At 39.1% G+C, this 17,253-nt stretch overlaps 1 protein-coding gene across 1 annotated transcript in view; it reads left to right on the forward strand.

Annotated features, from left to right (window-relative positions):
* Positions 1-11,212: 11,212 nt before the first annotated feature.
* Positions 11,213-17,253, forward strand: part of LOC149778446 (Na(+)/citrate cotransporter-like) — a 61,230-nt gene continuing 55,189 nt past the window's right edge. The window contains exons 1-2 of the mRNA XM_089939282.1: positions 11,213-11,416; positions 16,895-17,044. Coding sequence (XP_089795408.1) covers positions 11,309-11,416; positions 16,895-17,044 — 258 coding nt within the window. The 5' untranslated portion in view covers positions 11,213-11,308. The remainder of the gene's footprint in view (positions 11,417-16,894; positions 17,045-17,253) is intronic.

The following is a 17,253-nucleotide window of genomic DNA, read 5'->3' on the forward strand; positions in this document are numbered from 1 at the left end:
TGTGGAGTTGAGAGAACGCATTTACCGAGAGCTGGTCAAAATACAAGTGAAACGTAAAGAACAATTGCATCCGTTACGTCACCGGTGTTTGAACCACTGGTACCTTCAGGCTATACAAGGACTGATTGAGTTGAAAGTGTTCCATTGGACAGACATTGATCAACGACCTCCTGGTTATAAAAAGGAATGGTTTGGTATTGACGATTCTATCTACTACATTGTAAACGTACTGCATCGAATTCCAGAGGAAGAGTTAACGAATTACCAACATCTTTCACGCAATGTCAACTTAGTGAAAGAGGAAACTTCTGAACGAATTGTAATGTGTAGATTAGTGGTGAAACGATTTAGATTCGACAATGAATTAAAACCATGTTTGTGCAAACAGTACATTTCTTGTGTCAGACCAAAGAGGATTTAGTATGACCTATTCATGGATACTTTGCTAGAGAACATTCGTGCTTTGCCTGTGGAGTTGAGAGAACGCATTTACCGAGAGCTGGTCAAAATACAAGTGAAACGTAAAGAACAATTGCATCCGTTACGTCACCGGTGTTTGAACCACTGGTACCTGAAGGGTATAAGAGAACTGATTCGTCAGAAATTGTTTCAATGGTCAGACCTTGTTCAATACTTCCAGGCCCCCGATGATTCACGTGTTGATCATTTTGGTTACTTCGAGATTCACCTAGAGCAACCCATTGAGGAAGACGAGGTAAAGGATTACCAACATATTTTCCGTGGAATCTACTTAGCGGAAGAGGAAACTTCTAATCGAACTCTGACGTTTCGGTTACAGTATGCAAGATTTACATTCCCCACTGGAGAACGAAGATCACTGGCTAGAAAGTACGTGTATTCTTTTCGAAACAAAGAGACTATAAAAACAGGCAGCTATGCCACGACTTATGTCGTATGTCATCCAACAGATTCCGTGGAAGGAACTCAATGACCATATTCAAACCGTGGATCATTACCATCGATTATTACAAGAACTTTATCCATTCAATTTGGGACGACAAGTGGTGTGTGTCTTAGTGACTTGTTTTCTGGGATTACGTTTACCAGCCGATTCTTTGTGGACTCTTTACGATCAGTACTTACCACCTCCATGGCCTTAAATGGTCACGAAAAACTCCTTTTGCTCAAAGCCTTGCGGTTTCATCTGGATACTTCTCGACCTCAACAGGAAAAAAAGATTCGTCAACTTTTAGCTACCCAAGACGTGTATGACGATGTGTGTGTAGCTTGTGACTTACACCCTCATTGGACAGATGTTCGTGACTGGAAAAAGGGGGGTTTTGAGGCTTGGACCCAAGAAGTGGCCCAGTATGCACAAGAGTTGTTCAAGGAAAAAAGTTACTTTTCAACCTGTGTTAGTGACGGTGCCAGAAGAACCCGTCACCGAGAACAACCACTCGCTTCAGGACCGGACTGTCATGGACATTCCTGAAAGGTCATTCCGGGAGGACACTTGTGTGACAATACCTCATGTAGAGACTGTAAGAACATTACACACTGTCCCTAGGACATCTTGGTTACCCAAAACATGTTGTACAGACACTTGTTTATATTCCACTTTGATCGCTTTGCTGTGTTTTATATTCCTGTACATCACTATTTGGGTTGTATGTATTTTTGTCTTTCGTGTTCATATTTGAAACATTCAATAAACGTGTTCTGAAAAAAGTATATAAACTCTTGTCTTGTTTGTTTTTCGTGTCACAAGTGACATTTCTCACACCATGGCTACCTCTGCTGTCTCTGCTCCCTCTTCCTCTACTGTCAAAGTCATCGACGAACACTTAGATCGTGCCAGTTGGGAGGCTTTGTATCTTCGCCATCCCTTTAACATGCTCATTGCTGGACCTAGCGGTTCAGGCAAAACCGAATTCGTCAAACGTTTGATCGAACATAAACATCATTTGATCGATCGGTCACCTCAACGGATCGTGTGGTGTTACAAAGAGTGGCAATCGGCGTACAGCCTTTTGCGAGAAAGTCAAGGCGATTCCATCGTGTTTGTGGAAGGCATTCCTAAAGAAGACGACGGCATCGTCTCTGACTCCCGTCAAACCCATTTGGTCATTTTCGACGACATGTTAGGAGAAGACGAAGAAGAAATTAAATTGTGGTTCACGCGCAAAGGGCATCACCGTAATGCCAGTGTCGTTTACATCACCCAAAATTTGTTTCAACAAAGTAAAGCCCATCGCACCATCAGTCTCAATGCACATTACGTGGTCTTGTTTAAAAGCCCTCGAGATAAATCGCAAGTGCAAGTCTTAGCCAAACAGTTAGGAACGCCTTGGCTGACTCAGGCGTACGACGATGCCACTCAAACGCCACACGCCTATTTACTCGTCGATTTGAAACCTACCACTCCCGAGGATTTGCGATTTCGTACCCACTTGTTTCACCACTGGTGCCAAGACGGAGGGCCTGTCCTGTACTCGTCTCCGTCCTCGACTTCATTTCACTCCCCATCAAAAAATCTATAAAAACCTCAGACCCTTTTTCGTCTGTCTCACACAGTGTGAACATGACGTCCCTTCAGTCGCATCTTCCCGTCAAATTGATTCGTGCCTTGTATGGCATCAGTCGAGAAAAAGATCCACAAACACGAGCTCGTGTCTTAGAAGCTAGTCTCAAAGAAGTCTTACGATGGTTTACGGTGACGGCACGTCAATTACTCCAAGGAATCATTCAGATTCCTCATCAAACCCAACGCTTTTTCGATCGAAACAAAGTCGCTTTGGTCCAACTGGCCGATCCCCGCATCGACACTCAAACCAAAAAACAAATCATTTTGAAACCTGGAGGGAGCGGTACTCTAGGAGGGGTCATCATTCGCTCACTCTTAAGATGGGATCCTAATGCCCCCAAAGTTATCCCTAAGACAAAAGTCCAACGAAGCCCCAAGAAGAAAAAGACCAGGTCCCCAAAGAGAAGAACTTCTCCAGTGGCGGGACCCTCCTCTTACCAGACACCACCCCGGAAAAAGAAAAGAAGCCCCAAGAAAAAGAAACAGACAAAAAGTCCCCAGAAAAAGAAAAGTCCACAGAAGAAAACTAGTCGTAAGAGAGGCACTGCGGCCAGGACACAGCCTTACACTCGCAAACCACGACCTGCCACAGCGGTGACTGTGTCTCCGGCAGCCTCACGTTTATCCACTTCTCCGTTGATGTCACCAGGAACTGAAGAGTATTTGGAGACGTTAATCACACCAAGAACTTCTCCGTTGATGACCCCCAAAAGAACTTCCCCAGTGGCAGGACCCTCCAATTTAGTGGCAGTGGCTGCTGCTCACAAAGTACCTTCTCCCAAAATCAAAGTCCATGAAAGATCGGGCATGTTACAAAGTTTACTGGATTTGTCCAAGCAAGAACTGACTCGATTTAGTCCGTTACGTACCCCTGCACGACGTGTCATGCCTGTCATGAAGTTGATACGACGTAAAGACAATCAGTGGCGACGCGTTCCAGTATAAAAAAGGCCTGTGACCAAGTAGGGTATCAGTGTTCTTTTGGTGCTCCTAAACACTCAAAGATGTCACCCTCCAGAAAACCCCAAGGAAAGAAAAGGAAAGGACTGCCACCACGTTTAGCCAAACATGGGGACCTGTTATCTGTCCTGTCCAAAGCTTCTCCACCCCTACGAAAAAAACTCATTCAAACAGCCTCCAAAGAGGTCATCGATACCGTGTGCGAATGTTGTTTGAACGTTTTGAAAGGCACGATCCCTTTGTCCAAACACCAGAAACAATGCTTAGGCAAACATCGTCACGTTCTTCGCCAAATGGTTCAAAAGAAAATCCCCATTCGTCAAAAAAAAGAAGATGTTAGTGCAACGTGGAGGCATTTTGCCTCTCTTGTTAGGCCCCATACTGAAAGGAGTCTTGGGAACCATGTTGGGAGGACTGATGGGAGCAAGATAAAAAGGCCTTCGAAAATCCCAAGATCTCAGAATCGACCCCTGACAACCCCATGGAAGGACGAAAACTAGCTTTAGTGCCTTACAAACGATGGATGGAATACCATCGGTGGCAAGAACAACGCACCCCGCATTTACCTCCCAATCCCAATTTGAGCGAGATGTCCCAGTTACAACACGAATTGCAGTCCTTGATGGATCGCCAAGATTTGTCCGAAACAGAAAAATCGCAAAAGTACGGTCAACTCTTGCAACGACTGCAACTCTTTCACCAGAAAGCTTTAGACGAAACAGCTCTACCCACTCTGAAAGATTTTAAGACCTTGATGAAAAGTCCAGCACCATCACCAGTACCAGTACCAGTACCAGTGACCAAGACAGAAAAAGGAAAAGAAGAAGAAGAAGAAGAAGGAGGGTTTCAAACTCCACCAGAAAAAGTACGCAAGTTAACAACACCACCTACCTCCAGAATTGGATGGATTAAAAAGATGATGGCCACCCCTTCTTCATCACAAGAGAAAAAGAAAGTGAAGACAGAAGTGAAGACAGAAGTGAAACAAGAACCGATATCCCCCGCTCAGACATCCTCCTCCTCTTCGACACCTATTGCCGGTCGCACACCAGACTTCAAGCGAGAAAGGCTAAGAAAAGAAGAACCGTTCGAGACTTAGACGTTTTCGATTATTGAGACACAGAGAAAAATGATGCACCGAGAGTCTTGCGCTTGTTCCAAGACGGAACTGGATCTGTTTGCCATGCCCCCCCACCATGATGACGATGCAAGAATCCCAGTGGGTGGAATTTCACCCCGTCTCCTCATTGACAGCCTCAGCTCCCATCGAGTTTGAAATCAAAGGACAACCCGAAGATTACATCGATCTGAATAGCAGTTACTTGTACTTGAAAGTCAAAGTTGTCGATGAGGACAATTCGACCCTAGATGGCGATGAGGTAATAGCTCCCGTCAACAATTTCATGCATTCCTTGTTTAGCGGAGTGGACTTGTACTTGAACAACAAACTGGTCAGCAGCAGCATGGATACTTACCCTTATCGAGCGTACCTGGAAAATCTCTTGACGTACGGAATAGATGCCAAGAACACTCATCTCAATGCCTGTGTGCTATGGGAAGCTGACGAAGCAGGCCAGTTTGAAAGATTCGAAACTGATGCAAGCAAAACACCAAACAATGACGGATTTGTAGAACGAAGAGACAAAATCAAAAACGGACAAAGTTTAGAACTGATGGATCGTTTACATCTGGACATGTGGTTGCAAGAGAAATATTTGCTAAACGGGGTGAATGTTCGCCTGAGACTGAATCGTAGCAGTGCCGCTTTCCATTTGATAGGTACTACTGTTTGCAAAACTGTCATCGAGGAAGCCAGGCTCTACATACGCTGTGTGGAAGTGTTACCTAAAGTGGGTAACGACATCAGTCAGACGTTGAGCAGAACGACTGCCAAGTATCCCATACGACGCGTGGAAGTGAAAACGTTCACCATTCCCAAGGGACAGCGATCCATGATCGAAGATCATCTGTTCCAAGGACAGCTACCCAAACGTTTAATCGTTGGTATCGTCGAGAATACAGCCTTCAACGGAGCTGTCGAAAAAAATCCTTTCTACTTTCAACACTTTGGCGTGTCCAAGATCGAAGTCAGTCGCGATGGCAAGACCTTGTGTACCCGACCTTTCGAACCTGACTTTGAGAAGAAGAATTACTTGAGATCGTACTTGTCCCTGTACGAAGCCACCGGCCAGTTAGGAACCAACACCAGTCACGGCATTACGTACGAGGATTACGCAGGAGGTTATGCTTTGTGGGCTTTCGATTTCACTCCAGACCAAGGCAGCGACGAGGGACATTTCCACCCTATAAAATCCGGCCAAATTCGTGTGGAAATTCAGTTTGCAAACCGAGACCCTGATGTAACGGTGAACGTCATCCTGTATGCCGAATTTGATAATACCATAGAAATCAATAGTTTGAGAGAAGTCATTCTAGATTACTAGAAGCCATGGAAGACTGTTATCCCTCTTTACCTAGTGGATAAACTTTGGACATGGAATGTAAGGAGACTGTGGAAGAAGAAGAAGTGATCATGATGAAATCGAGATGGCCAGAACAAGAAGCCCATTTAGTCTCCTGTTTTGCCAAACACTTGGTCGATAAAATGACGGAATTGATCAAGAAAAATTGTTATGGATGTCAAAACGATCATCCCAGTCAAATTCAACACGATAAATGCCTGATGTTAAGTCAAGAAGAAAAATTGGACGAGTATCTGGACGATGCTTGGAGTCTCATCTCGAACAAAGACGTGTTGCACCAGTGGTATAAAGACTTGCGTGAACATTCTTGTCCACCATTAACCAGTCAAGAGATCCATCGTATCGAAGCTCTCCTAAATCAGAGTGAGGAAACAGAACGAATAACCGTTTATTCGTCAGACATTTTCAAGCAAAAAGTCAGGATCGAATTGACGACTTATTATTACCTGTGAAGAAGAAGAAAAAAACAACACAGAAAACAATGGATACCTGGGAACTTTATTACCTTTTGAACCACAGTTCGTATACAGCTTCTTGGAATCCTGTCGTCTGTGCTAAAGATGAACTCCCTCATCGCAAACCTAAAGACCATCAAGCTTACGTGATCAACACGGACGACAGTCATCTCCCAGGAACCCACTGGGTAGCCGTCTACTTTCCTCAAGAAGGATGTGTGGAATATTTTGATTCGTACGGATTGCCCCCTTTGGAAGACGATATCATTGACTTTATGAGAAGAAATGCTCAAACCACCCGATTCAATAATGTGAAATTACAAGGCACAGATTCCTTGGTGTGTGGACAATATTGTGTGTATTATCTGCATCATCGCAGCCTAGGCTATTCCTTAGAACATTTAGTGACTCATTTTGATCCTCGTTCTTCTGCTAGAAACGATGTGAAAGTAGATCGATGGTTTTGTGACCATTATGCTTATCTTTTGTCTCAAGCTAGGAAACGTAGTGTCCATCAATGGCCTAATGATTTCCAACAGTGGAAATCACAATTTCATTCACAACGTTGTCAGCCCTGTTTAAAGTAAATTATCCATTGAAAAAAAAAATGTTAGTGATTTGAAAAAAATGTTAGATGTTATAGTGTTGGATTATTGTTAAAAATGTTAGAGTTGATGTTTAGTGTTAAGTGATTTTTGAATAAAAAATGTTGTGTTTTGAAAAAAATGTCTTTGTCTTTTGTTTACCTAGAAGAATGTTGGATTGATGCTCTTTGATTTCTTACTATCCCTCTCATGAACGTTGCGGCTCGAAAAAACCGTGTGGGGGATGTTGTCCTTCACGTCCGCGCTTTGACTTTAAGAACCGGGGTTGTTTCCAGTCTAGCCATCCATTGTCGACTCATCCTCCTACGAAGATGTGCTCCAAACTAGCTAAGCTCAACGAAGCCTACGTGAATCTGCATAGGGTCAGACACAGTCTGATACCGAAGCCAGAAGAAATAGAGAATGTGAGAATGTTAAAAATCACTGAAGACCTAATAGAAGAGCTCTTCAGAGAAGAAATGAACAGAGAAAAAGAAGAATGGACAGAGAAGTACAGACTTCAGAGACAGCAGCAACAGCAGCAACAACAGCAACAACAACAACAGCAGCAGCAACCTGAAGCTGACAGAGGCTTTGTCGATTGCCGTATCGACACCAAAGAGTTCTTCTTCTCTTTCCGAAGAAGCAGACCTATCGCCAGAAAGTCTATAATCAGAGGACATCGCATTCTTAGAACTAAAAAAAGAATGCCATAGCAAACAAAAAAAACAGCCCTTTTCAGGGCTACCCCAATACTCTAGAAAAGAAATAACGATCGATTTGCCAATGTGTGTAGGTAGAGTAGTGTGAAAATAAACACTAACTCTTGCTTTTAAAAATGTGAAGGTATGTGTTGGTGTGTTAGTGTTAGTAAGTGATAAAGTAAGTTGGTATGGATAGTAGATTAAAATGATGTCTTTTTGGTGTTTGAGGTGTATATTTGGAGTTAGATTGAATTGCTTTGAGTATGTGGATAGTCTATTGAAGTGATTAATAAAAAATTTTAAAATGGTGATGGGTAGCATAAAAAAGTGAGTGAGTGTTTCTTTTAGGTCCGCGCGTTGTTGTTGTTGTTTTGGTTATGATCTAGGTAAGATGAATTTTATGTTATTAGGGGGATGTTTTCCTTCACGTCCGCGCTTTCAGTATAAATTGAAACTCGTTCGGCAGTCCAGCTACCCTTGTTGATTGTTCAACACTAGAAAAATGAGCAGCAGACTGAGTAAATTGATGGAACTTCAGATGCATCTGGAGTATGCCAGATGCCTCCTGAATGAGCTGACTGCAGAGACCCTTGTGGAAGAAGCCAGGATAGAACAAGAGGAAGAAGAAAGAAAACTGAAAGAAGAGGTAGAAAAAAAGAGAGGGATAAGGTCTCACGTGTTCATGATAGAGAAATGTGAGGTGAAGCCCTGGGTGATGGAACCTCCACAAGTAATGACTGCACCACAGTTACAACCACAACAAGAGGTAATTGTTCATCCTCGAATGAGGAATAGAAGAGAAAGAAGACAAAGGGAAGAAGAAGAAGAAGTGTTCACTATTCCGCAAACGGAGGAGTGGGATAGTGAAGCCACTCACCCCCCGTCAGCTCTTCCAACAACTTCAGTCAATTGGACCAATGACTGGAGTAGGCGTTGTGTCTGTGGTGCCAGACCCGGAAGGTGCCACCATTAGCCAGGTGCCTCTGAAGTTCCAAAAACAGTCCTTTTCAGGGCTACCCCAATACTCTAGAAAAGAAATAACAATCCATTTGCCAATGTGTGTAGGTAGAGTAGTGTGATTATAAACACTAACTCTTTTTCAAAAAATGTGAGGGTATGTGTTTGTGTGATTGTGTGTTTGTGTTTGTGTTTGTAAGAGCTCAGGTATGTTTGTGTGAATAGTAGATTATGGGTTTATTTATTGTTTCTTAGAGTATGTGGAGAGTATAGTTTGGGTTTGATTATATGAAATGAGAAAAGTGGGAATGTTTTCCTTCACGTCCGCACGTTGTTTGGTTATGATCTAGGTAAGATCAATTTTATGTTTTTAGGGGGATGTTTTCCATCACGTCCGCGCTTTTTGTATAAGAACCCACAGTATTAGTGGTTCAAACCATTCTGCAAAGAATAAAAAAAGAAGATGGCTTCAAACCACCTTAACAAAATGGAAAAATTGCAAAACGTCATGGACAATTTAGGAATGTTTGAGCAAATGTTGGTTAACTTAAACGAGGATCACTACTCATATAGTCCCCATAGAGTGAAGATGGAGATAAACAATTTACGAAAAATGAAGGTAATCATAAGTGATCTGTTGAAAGAAATAAAGGAGGAAAAGGAGGATGAAGAGGAAAGGATAAGGATGAGAGAATGGAATGAAAAAATTGAAAAAGAAGAAGAAAATGAAAAGAGGAAGAAAGAAGAGGAGGAAGAGAAGAAGAAAGAAGAGGAGGAGAAGAAAAAAAGAAAGAGAAGAAGAGTGTAGGAGATAAAATAAGAACTTGGTGGAGGAAAAGAAGAAATTAGACGAAGAAGAAGAAGAAAACCCAAAGGCCCTTTTCAGGGCCAGCCATATTTCTCGAAAAGAGATAGCCTTTCCATTGCCTACCCCTTTTTTAAAAAATTTTTAAAAATTCCCCTTGTCCGTAGAGTGTCCCACGATTTATTCCCATGTTAAATTCCCCTTGTCCGTAGAGTGTCCCACGATTTATTCCCATGTTAATTCCCCTTGTCCGTAGAGTGTCCCACGATTTTTCGCCATGTTAAATTTCCATTGTCCGTAGAGTGTCCCAAGGGGTTCTGTAATGCTAATTCCCATTGTCCGTAGGGTATCCCCATTCACTACTGAGGAAAAAATGTTCTAATAATAGACTAGAACTACATTCGTTGGGTACCGAGCTGGAAGTACTAGTTGTGACCAGATGCCTGCTACACACGAGTGCATATAACACCGGTTAAAGAGCATCGTTTTATTGTGATGCGTTCTTGGTCGTGATGGAATATGGGCTGGTGTGTGGCAGCAAGGCGATGGGTGCCGTTTACCCGCGGACCTGGGTTCGAATGTCCGTAGAGTACGAATTAAAAATGATCTAACCTGTATGATATATATATATATATATATATATATATATATATATATATATATATATATATATATATATATATATATATATATATATATATATATATATATATATATATATTTATATTTATATACATCTATGTATGTATGTATGTGTGTGTGTGTGTGTGTGTGTGTGTGTGTGTTTGACATTTATAACGGTTATAAAATGCATGTTCGCGTCAAATTCTTACATAAATGGCCAAAGTGCTAGACATAAATATAAACTGCCACATTGCCGACATCGTAGCGATATGACTGAAAAATTGTTAACGCTACGTTAAAAATCCGAATCACACACACACACTTATATAAATGCCAAAGTCTGAAGAAGAAAAGAATTTATTCTAAAAGTTTGATGCATCACTGAAAACTTTGTATGCAAATCATGTTATGGTATTTTGTTATAAGCCAATAATTCTACAAAACACTTCCAACATATTGTCCTTAACTTCAAAGGACGTGTTTGGGGTCGGCTGCATCGGTGAAATGATACTCAGCGAGTGTACATTATATATCTTTTCCAACAAATGTCAAGCGTTATCAAATTATTGACCCGATTCTTGTATTATGGCCTTGTATGTACAGAAACTTGTGTATACTGACTCTGTTACAGTCCTTCTTCGTATTGTCAATTATTATGGTCTCGGTTCACAGTGACACAAAACAAGCAGTATGATGTACAATGGTAGTAAATCACATGAAGCAGAAAATCGTTTACAGACACGCACAGAATGATATGTTATACACAGCAAACATCTCTCTCTCTCTCTTTCTCTCTCTCTCTCTCTCTCTCTCTCTCTCTCTCTCTCTCTCTCTGTGCAGTAGTGTGCACACTCTTGTATAAGATCCGTGTTGTGCTCAACAGCGTAATCCTTGTGCAAACATTACAAATGTTCGTATAGCCAAGAGATGTGTAATAAATACCAGCAATATCTATCATATTATTATTAGATTATCTAATTGCAGGTAAAATGTGCTTTGTGTGAAAATTAGCACAAAAGGCCATCGGGTCAGCGCCAAGATACAATATATTAACCGTAAATGAATACATGTAAAAGATTAGACCGGTCACATGATACAAACACTCATATTCCAGATTTGCATGTACACGCAAAGACATTTGAGACATTCGGTGTTTGTACTGAATCTCTGGAGCACGGTACGAGGATAATCATGGGCTTCCTGGGTTGTTGTAGATCCCTATGGCGCTGGAAAAATCCTCTGATTGTGATACTTCTGCCTCTTCTTCTTCTTCCATTACCATTGGTTGGCGAATCTAAGGTTAGTGATTTATGGCATTGTACAGGTAAATAATTCTAAGCCTCTTCATTTATGTCACCTGTATGATAATACTTAGAGATCCGGACGGTATGGCCACTCTACAACACGTGTACTATTTTCATATCCATTTAACTGTACATATTTCACCTGTCCATACGATTGCTCCATTGTGTATATGTATACACGTGTGTCTGCTTGTGTGTCTGTCTGGACCTAGGTATAAGTATTAGACTGGTAGGCAAAAGGCCGGGAAGGGGAAGACTGTAACCAGGTGTAAATTCTGGGCTTAATTTTAGGGAGGAGAGAGGCAAAACGTAAGGACTGTGATTCTTACAAATATCCTGGCTGTTTTCCCCGAACAGCCTGAAATAAAGCATTATTATTGCTTTGGTCGTAGAAAAAGAATATAATTATGTTTATTACAATAGTTAAAGAAAAAATAATTATTCTGAGGTTAATTGAAACAAGAATATCTTGAATATATAGAAACTCACAGTCCCCACCACTTCCCGAAATATAAATGGTCGATCCTTCATTAGTGTGATGAAAATTAAAATATGCGACAGGAAGCATAACAATTTGCGATGGTTTATCCATTATTGGTACAAAGTGTATCCAAAATAATCACTGACACTTGTCAGATTTTATAACTGTTATGGATACGTTATATATCAATGATTTCAGTGTTTTAGCTTTTATGGCAAAAATATAGTTCTGGTTAAAATAAAGTCTAAATTACAGTTTCCTCAATTTCTGAGTCGAAAATTAATTTTCAACGTGCCTTGACGCGTGAATGTTTGACCGACTTGTATCACCTGACGTAAACTAAAAACCCAAGGTTGATTCTAAAGGAAACATATTGAAATTAATTATACAAACTCGGCCAGTTTCCAGCTGGAAGTTATATTCATCTTTGATCTGTGTTTGGTAGTAGAATGCATAATTAAAAAGTGCTCATTGTACTGCTTGTCAGCGACTACATTAGTAAATATTAAATTATATCTCAAATTCATGTACACTAGTAATAGCAAAGAACTAATATTCTATCTATCTATCAATATATAGTGTTGCGAAATTTTCAAGAAATCGTTCCGCACATAACGACCTTGGTGTACTTTTTTAACCCATGTATTTGTGCTTCTATTCGCATTCATTCAGAATCTCCACTGGTTACATACTCATGTTTACAACATGTTTCTATTGTATACGTAAATCCTTCGGAATATCTCAGACTTTTACCATTGTGAGCTGTGCTAGACTGTTTTGTCATTGACCGTCTTGTACTATGTATGACATTACGATCAAATTGACAATATATGAGATCATGGTAATTTTTTTTATTGTAGCAGATGATTTTTGATTGGATAGCAGTGTATATCTAATTATAATTTAAATGCGAGGTGTACATATTCAGAGAAGATTTGCAAAAAAAAAGAATAGGAACGTCAAAAGTTTGGTAAAAATTTATGTCGAATTTTTACGTCAGCTGTCATCTTGACAATTTCGGAACACTCTTGGAAATAAACATACTCTATCTTCCACCATGTGGCTTAGTTTTCAAAATAAACAAAGGGAAAATATTTCTTCTTCGGTCTTCCATTGATATACATAATTTGTCCTTTATATTTCTTTATTTTCGAGGCCTTTTCGTCTGTCTGTTCATCGGTATACTTAAATATCATGACTAAATTGGGTGTAGAATTCCACATATGACAGGTCCTTTTAACATGATTAAAGGCATCGCTTAATAGTTTATGTTTCAGGTCAATGGTAAAGTTCAATAGTTTAAATTTCAGGTCAAGGTTAAAGGTCAATAGTTTAAGATTCTGGTCAAGGGTAAAGGTCAATAGTTTAAGTTTCATTGACATTTACGTTTCGCTATTTAACTGAACCACCGTTGAAGATAACTGCATTATGCTTGACATATTTGCTTATTGTCTGTAGATGAGATGCATTGCATATTATATTCTCAATGTCAAGGTCACGAATCAACATTTAAAGGTTCTTTTACTTATGTTTTATATCACAGAGGTACTAGGTTGAACCAATTTTCACTTACGCTTTTCATTTGACTAAAATCTGGTGTAACTCGGTAAAGATGTTATCATTAGTCAAAGTATACGTGTTGTTTATTTTTGGGGTTGGGGTGTGTTTTGTTTGCGGGGTTTTCCTGGTTTAGGAGATTGGTGTTTTTCTTTTTTTTCTTTTTGTTTTTGTTTTTCACGCCTCTTCTTCAGTTTTCCTCGTTAACCATTTGAACTAAGGATTTGTTTTTGTAGGGTTTAATGCCATTTTTCAGCACAAGATAGGCTATACATGGCGGCCAGTATAATTGGTGGAGGAAGAACCCTGGAAAATCCCGGGAAGAACCACCGACCCACGAGAATGAAATAAGGACAATGCATCATGGCTATTTGACATGTCTGCCCGGTATCTTTACAATTTATCTTCCAAAACTACATAACCCATTAGCGGTGACGTTTACATATATGCACAGAAGTTGACACTGAGGTATAGACAAGAACGACAATAGCAAGGACACGTGCTTAGTACGGATTTAGGATGCAGTACACCTGCCTTCATCCACGACCTGGAAAAGTAGGAAATGACTCTGCTTTACATTTTGAATACAGTACAACATTGACACTTTTAAATATTGGAGTCTATTAAAATTAATAAAGAAAATCTCAATCAGCATCCCTATGCAAGGACGAAATTCGATTTCCATATCAAAGAAGTAAATTTGATCCTATGTGTACACGACAACGTACATGAAAATATACAGAAAATATCTTAAGTGGAGATAAGATCATGTGTCGGTTATTATGAAAGCCACCCTTGGAGGAAAAATATAATTCGGTCGTATTCGGTCATTGACATGTTGTAATCAGTACTATACTACAGCCGTCGTGTCAACAACAGTCTTTACATTGAAAAGTAGAAACATTAACTTGTTGTTTATTACCCCATATTTCAATGCGTGGCACCTGTCGTCAGCACTTGTCGTCCTAATCAGATTCACCTTTTCAGTGTGACGTATTTTGTACTGCAATAAAACTACTTCCCCACATCGTTAATAATATCGCATACCTAGGGTCGACAGTGCGCCAAACCCGTTGAAACCAGACACTTAACAAGTCTATTGTAACTCCACCTCACCGAAATAGTCATCACATGGTAATAACATATTCGTATGTTTGTTTTTACAAAAATGCAAACTCAGCAGGTGTATTGCGAATTTTTTAAAGGATGTTGTACGTCCTTTTAAAAATAAATTACGTCCAAAACTGTTTTTCTTGCACCACCAACGGGCCATTCACATTGGACTTGTAATTTAAGCATCGCGGGTTCTATACTCGCATAGGCCAGCCTGAGAAGTCTGCCTAGTTCCGTACTTGGATAAAATAGTTAGCTCCCTAGGTATGAAAAAGCCAGAAATGCTTCAAAGGTGCCATTAACGCCAACCAAAAAGCAAAAGGTCTCAAATTTCTCTCTTTTGCATCTTCTAGATGGCATTGCTGCTGGTTTTGATGTTACTTGAGATCTAAACAATAGGTGCGTTCTTAGATTATTATTATTATTATTATTATCAGACAAACAAAACTCCTCATCACGAGGGTAATAAGGACAAAACTTATTTAATTATATGTAGTCGGATGCACGACACATACCGGTGCTTTATGCATATATTCTAAATAGTATTAAAACAACACAGTCTGTCTAATACACATATATTCTAAATAGTAGTAAAACAACACAGTCTGTCTAATACACATATATTCTAAATAGTAGTAAAACAACAGTCTGTCTAATACACATATATTCTAGAGAGTATTAAAGCAACACTGTCTGTCTAATATACATATATTCTAAATAGTATTCAAACATTAATGTCTGTCTAATACGCATATATTCTAAATAGTATTCAAACATTATTCAAACATTAATGTCTGTCTAATACGCATATATTCTAAATAGTAGTAAAACAACACTCTGTCTAATATATATATATATATATATATATATATATATATATATATATATATATATATATATATATATATATATATATATATTCTAATTATTATTCAAACAACATAGTCTGTCTGATATACATATATTCTAAATAGGATTAAAACAGCACAGTCTGTTTAATATACATATATTCTATACAGTAACAAACAACACTGTGTGTCTAATATACATATATTCTAAATAGTATCGAAACAACACTGTCTAAAATACATATTTCTAAGTTTTCTGTCTAAAATACATGTACATATATTCTAAATTGTCTGTCTAATATACATATGTTAATATTATCGAAACAACACTTTTCTGAATTGATTCAGAATAGCAATAGATTCATGATTTTCACATTTTGTAATGCTATGTATGTATGTATGTATGTATGTATGTATGTATGTGTGTGTGCGTGTGTGTGTGTGTTCATGTATGCATTAATGCATGTATGTGCAATGGTTAGCGTATAATCTTGTATATATAGTTCTATGAGGATAAAGCAAGTGGCCAAAAAAATAGCAAATTCAGGACAATTGTGAACAAATCAACACAATGACACCCCTCTCTTCAAAACAATGTACCACAAGACACGTACAGAGAAAATATAATGCAAAAACTTCAGACAAAAACACGCAAATGAAAGAAAATATCAAAAGCAAGATAAAATCCTTCCAGTACGGGGTTTACATATTTTTTATTTAAATTGCATTCTCTTAAAAACAAGTCGAAAAACCTTTCAGGTGAAATATTAAGAAACGCATCACACGGAAATAGGCTACCTCCATGTGTCCCCTCTTTCGTTAAGCGGTAGATGTATCAGATCTATTCTACAAAGCATGATCACATCGAAAAGTATGTGTCATGTTACGTTTGATAGATAGTGGCTTCAACCCTCATAGATTTGTAATCCGTGCAAAATGTGACCATATCTTACAAAATTTCTTCAAAACGTTTAAAGTAAAACACGTTTAGTATGAATACCAAGATGACGAATTTACGGTTAGTACGAACCGAAACTGGGTACCGTTTCCAACCTAATGAATGTATTATAAGACGAATATAATGAATTTTGGATAGAATTAAATGATTTTTTAGGGTTCCTATAGTTTCGTTATAGACATGCTTCTTTGTACTTTTATCAAATACGTTAGCAAACCCATCTTCTCTGTTATGCTTATGACTGCATTCGGTGACTATTAGACTGTGACAGAAATCAGATACCGTACTGACGACAAGACCCTAAATTTAAGGGGACCATAAGGCAAAGAGGAAGTTACAGGAAGTAACTGTTCATGATCTCCTGTTTGATGATGACTGTGCCCTGAATACCAAAATAACTGAGTTCAGAGTAGTCAGCAATCTAACTCCTTAAAAGCAGTTTGAGTTCTCCGTAATGCTAGGATGGGTTAATCATGACCCAAGACAATAATCTACGTATTTAATACTGTTTTGTAGGTATCGAAAGGCGCATATGCAGTCATCATAATGGGGACTTTCTGGGTCCTAGAGGTCATGCCAATCGCCGTGACCTCCCTGATTCCTATCTTCTTATTTCCACTTCTTGGAATTATGGGAGCTAGAGAAGTGTGTTTCAACTATGCTGAGGTAGGAATGTCTTCACGAACTTTTAAAATCGATAATTATTACAATCTATATTTTTAGAAGGTAGTAGGGATAGGATTGGGTTGACTATTTACTGGTGACAGAAATTTCGCTATATCGAATTTTCCTCTATTAATACAAAAAAAAAATTAAATGATATGTTAGTGCACATTTTTAGCAAATTCTATATATATATTGTGTGTGTGACAATA

Source organism: Sinohyriopsis cumingii, chromosome 17, assembly GCF_028554795.1.
Source record: "Sinohyriopsis cumingii isolate HCF-2022 chromosome 17, ASM2855479v2, whole genome shotgun sequence".
Lineage (NCBI taxonomy): Eukaryota > Metazoa > Mollusca > Bivalvia > Unionida > Unionidae > Sinohyriopsis > Sinohyriopsis cumingii.